Here is a 4,873-nt window from a genome sequence, read left to right as displayed (position 1 = left end):
CAACTTTTACAAAAGCCACATTCTGGACTTCTTTGCCGTCACTTTCAAAATATAAATACCCCTCATAAAATTCTTGAGAAATATTAGGATTAAACTTGAAACTATAAAAATAAACCCCAGAACCAATGACCTGGTTATGTTTATCATTTTCAGCATGCAACGTTTCAACAAAATGAAAAAACTCTTTCTGATCCTCCATATTATTTGCCTAAAAGAATTCTTCACAATGAAAGTAACCTACAAGAAAAGATAGAACCAAGCAAACATTTAATCCTTTTAATCAGCCAGCAAACAAACAAAAAACTAAAATATAACTGAGAAAGCATAAGGTAACCTTTGATTATCTTGGACAATGAAGCAAAAACGACGGAGTCAAAGAGGGATCCAGTCCACGAGAGTGAAGCAATAAAATCAAAGAAGAAGGTAAATTATATAGGGCTTTGAACTAAACCACTTCCTCAATTGGCCCTAAAACCCAATCTCAACAGCAAACCCAAAAAAAAAATCATAAAAGGGTAACAAAAAAACAAACAGGTAACGCTAGGAATTTTTAAAACGGGAAACTAAATAGAATATTAAATTAGAAAAGTAAGTCATATATTTATATACCAAACGCATATTAAAAAACAACTATATAAGTTTTCATCGTGTTTCTATCAAGATTAATTAGGACGTTATATAAATCACTTCACCAATGAATGAAAAGCAAATTGATATCTTGAATAAATTACAACCTTCATCATATATTTCACACCCACAACCAACCATAATAAAACTCCCTTCTGCCGCGGCATCCCCAAACCCTAAATTCTCTTTTGCCTCAATTTAGCATTCAAATACCATGGCCACCGCTGTTGATTCCACCTCGGGTCAAGATCATGCCTTGACGTTGGCTTCACGCCAGGATGAACTCATGGGCAAGACATCGAAGATCAAGAAATCTCTGCACAAGATATGGGAGATGGAGAAGTCTCTGGGCGAACTGGCCCGGATATGGGAGATGGAGAATTCTCAGGGCGAACTGCGGGAGAAAGAGAAATATCTACCCACACTTTTGGCCCTGCTCGATTTGAAGAAATTAATATCGAAAGAGCTTTGCCTACTACGCCCCTATAGGGCCGGCAGTTGCAAACATGGAGCCGTTCATCCTTACCCAAGGTCAGTGCATGGCATACTAGTGGATTATCTTCTTAATTTTTGTTTCTCTGTAAAATGTTTGATGTTCTTGATTCGCATTGCAGTTTTTTATTTATTTAAATATATAAAATTTTGACCTTCATTTATTAATATCTCTCTTCTCTATCCAGCTTTCCCATGGAGGGGATGACAGTGAATCAAGGGAAAGACAAATCTGTGTTTTTAATGGTAAATTTCGTTAGGGGCAAATACACAGATGCCGTATATGAAATTAAGTTCAAATTCGGAGGAGAACTTAAGGATATGGGAGCACCTGAACCTGTAGCCAAGTTCAGTAGTTTTAACGTTCGGGCTGCAAGGATTTTCGAACGCTCCCAACTATATGTATTTACAGAGGAGGGTTCGGATAAACTTTGTCTGAGGTCATTTGGAGGGTTTATCCTTAATACGAAAACTGGGAATTTAGATCCTTTGACAGAGTCTGCCGTAAAATTTAGGCAGCGTGGAACATTTGTTTCGGCATATGGCACAGTTTATTTTTTGGAAGAGAAATGGCCCTGGGTACGAAGTCGGAGTCTAGGTTTTGGGAAATACAATCCTGATAAGAAGGATTGGGTGCGAATGCCTTTGTTTCCATTTTCCTATAGATATATCATGATGGTAACTGGTTATGCCGTTTGTTATAGCCTTATTTTGTATACATTGACTGACATGCATCGAAACTTGGATGTCGTTGCTTTTCACGTGGCTAAAAAGGATTGGATACGAGTGGAAGTTGACACTTATACTCCTTTCCGAGGGAGGGCCGTGGTTGTAGGCGAGACTATCTATGCCATAAATTTGTATAATGCGGAGGAGATTATAGCATACTCCTTGAAGAGGAAAGAAGATGATGACGGTGGTACTACATATTCACTGGTCCAACTGTTTAAATTGAACGGCCTTGAGATTGCGGATCCGCCATTGCAATTTGGTGAACTTGTGAGTGCCTATTTGGTTCATCTAGGGAACCAAGACTTTGTTCATGTTAAGACTGCCACTAACAAAGAATGTGATGAAGTTCAACATGTTTGTATCACCACGTTTCAAATTGTTCAAGGAAGAAGACATATGATTGAGACCTTACATTCAACGGTTCTTCCTATGGATATCGAGACTCGTAATTGGTTTAGCCTTACGCTCTGCTTTACTCCGTAAGTTTTCTTCACATTTCTCGTATTTTCATTAATAACATTAATTTGTAGGTTTAATTTTGTTGTTTATGATGATTATGACTCTCAGAGAGTGCGCGGATTACGAACCCATAGAAGCGGAGAGTGCAGCTAGCACAAAGCAGCCAAAACAAGAAGATGAAATCATTCTGGATGAGAGTTCTTTTATGTGGGAGGTAAAATGAATGTGTTATGAAATTATTTTATTTGTTTAATGACCATGAATCAATAGAGACTGAATTGTTTGCATATCTATAAGTGTTTTTATTAGCCTTCTAGTCTAATTTATCATAATATAATTGAGTTTTTCATGAAGAAGCAAGCACGAAATAGCTGCTACATAGCATGAGAAAGCCTTCGTGTAGCATGAAAAATCAATCAGAAAAAAACCCAAACACTGCGAACGGAATATTTTTTATAAAAAGTGGATGGAAGGAGGGATTACAGTTTATTGAGTCATTTGAATTACTGTCATCTAGGCCATTATTGGCTATTTTGTATTTGTTTTTGTTAAGGATATTGAATTAATGTTCCTTGTTTACTATATAAAATTATCATGCTTTGGTCGCGTATAATTATATTCAAAGATTCTTGCTTGGAACAATGGCCCGCTTTTACTAAATATATGTAAATTATCTCTCCATTGTTCGGCTATCTTGAGGCTACTGGAGGTTTTATATCTCTTTGTTACATATTCTCTCTCCACTGTTTGCTACCATTTAATTCACCTGTATGTTACATATTCTTAAATTTGAATTTATTGATACTGGCATTTTTACTGTTTTGTTTGGGTGTTCAAAGCAATTTATTGATCAGAACAGTAAAGAGATGGGAATTGAGAAAATTTCCGAAGATAATATTGATTTTATGGGCAGTAAAGAAGTGGCGACATTCGAACCAATTATTTTTGTTCTCCCCTAACGATTGGAACACTTGGTCCAACGTCCATAAAATGTCCGAAATATCTTTTTTCTTCTCCGTACATCGTTCATCATCACTTTTTAACTCATCCAAAGATCCCTCAAAAGTTTATTATCTTTAGACATTCGTTAATAAATACATAGTTACTCCGCAAACACAACTTACCATGATATAACCCTTTATTAGAATGGATGCGACCTACACCAGAAATCAACTCACTACAAACAATACAAAGAATTTATGTCAAATACAATTAAAACTAAACAAAACTACTATAACCAATTTTAACAAAACATAACCAACTACCTTATAGAATTACGCCAAAAGTCATTAAGACGACCATCGCTAGTCTTGATAGGTAGTTTAAGCTTATCATTATAAGCAATTCCCTTAGGCTTTGGCTTCGCCAACTTCGTTCAATCTTTAAGATTGTGTTCGAAGCGATCATAACACAGACTCCATATTCCCTTCCTCAACTCTGTATCATGAGGCAATTCGGAAAAGTCCTTTTGTTGGGAGAACAAATATGTCCACGGCCGTAAAACAACACGGTCAATAGCTGTACGAGTCCTATGAAATACTTCTTTTGCCTTCACATCAGCATGTTCTCCAACAACTTTTACAAACACCACATTCTGGACTTCTTTGCCGTCACTTTCAAAATATAAATACCCCTCATAAAATTCTTGAGAAATATTAGGATTAAACTTGAAACTGTAAAGATAAACCCCAGAACCAATGATTTGGTTATGTTTATCATTTTCAGCATGCAACGTTTCAACAAAATTAAAAAACTCTTTCTGGTCCTCCATTTACCGAAAAGAGTTCTTAACAATGAAAGAAATCTGCAAGAAAAGATAGAAACAAACAAACATTTAATCCTTTTAATCAGCCAGCAAACAAACAAAAAACTAAAATATAACTGAGAAAGCATAAGGTAACCTTTGATTATCTTGGACAATGAAGCAAAAACGATGGAGTCAAAGACAAATCCAGTCCACCAGCACCTTATTTGATTAATGAGAGTGAAGCAATAAAATCAAAGAAGGTAAATTATATAGGGCTTTGAATTAAACCACTTCCTGAATTGGCCCTAAAACCCAATCTCACCAGCAAACCAGAAAAAATCATAAAAAGGGTAACAAAAAAACAAACAGGTAACACTAGGAGTTTTTAAACGGGAAACTAAATAGAATACTAAATTAGAAAAGTAAGTCGTACATACATATAACATACGCATATTCAAAAACAACTATAAGTTATCATCGTGTTTCCCTAAAAAAAAAAAACAATTATAAGTTTCCTGTTTTCTCTCAACAAAAAAAAAAAAAAAAAAACAACTATAAGTTTGGGAGTTTCACTAAAACACCCAAAATGGGGGCTGAAATTATAAAAAAACCCAACACCCAAAACATTTTATAAACACACCCAAAACCCATCATTACACACACTCAAAACCCATTTATAAACACACCCAAAAAAAGTAAGTCATATATTTATATACCAAACGCATATTAAAAAACAACTATATAAGTTTTCATCGTGTTCCTATCAAGATTAATTAGGACGTTATATAATAAATACATCACTTCACAGATGAATGA

The 4,873-nt window shown here is 35.2% G+C and overlaps 1 protein-coding gene across 1 annotated transcript; it reads left to right on the top strand.

The window, feature by feature from the left end:
* Positions 1-795: 795 nt before the first annotated feature.
* On the top strand, positions 796-2,738 carry LOC110756527 (uncharacterized). The gene is made up of 3 exons (XM_021957963.2): positions 796-1,158; positions 1,308-2,330; positions 2,419-2,738. Exons 1-3 carry the CDS (start codon positions 842-844, stop codon positions 2,531-2,533), a joined length of 1,455 nt encoding a protein of 484 aa, XP_021813655.1. The 5' UTR covers positions 796-841; the 3' UTR covers positions 2,534-2,738.
* The last annotated feature ends 2,135 nt before the right edge of the window (positions 2,739-4,873 follow it).

The sequence above is a fragment of the Prunus avium genome, chromosome 2 (assembly GCF_965620075.1).
Source record: "Prunus avium chromosome 2, drPruAviu1.hap1.1, whole genome shotgun sequence".
Classification (NCBI taxonomy): Eukaryota; Viridiplantae; Streptophyta; class Magnoliopsida; order Rosales; family Rosaceae; genus Prunus; species Prunus avium.
The sequence above is the reverse complement of the archived record's forward strand: the minus strand, read 5'-3'. Positions and strand labels throughout refer to the sequence as shown.

What these genes read in the sequence shown, in the direction of transcription:
- LOC110756527 (XM_021957963.2), top strand. Translation starts at nt 842, where the DNA reads ATGGCCACCGCTGTTGATTCCACCTCGGGTCAAGATCATGCCTTGACG. An exon ending in GCCGTTCATCCTTACCCAAG is followed by an intron (nt 1,159 to 1,307) that starts GTCAGTGCATGG and finishes TTCTCTATCCAG; the next exon opens with CTTTCCCATGGAGGGGATGA. An exon ending in CTTACGCTCTGCTTTACTCC is followed by an intron (nt 2,331 to 2,418) that starts GTAAGTTTTCTT and finishes TATGACTCTCAG; the next exon opens with AGAGTGCGCGGATTACGAAC.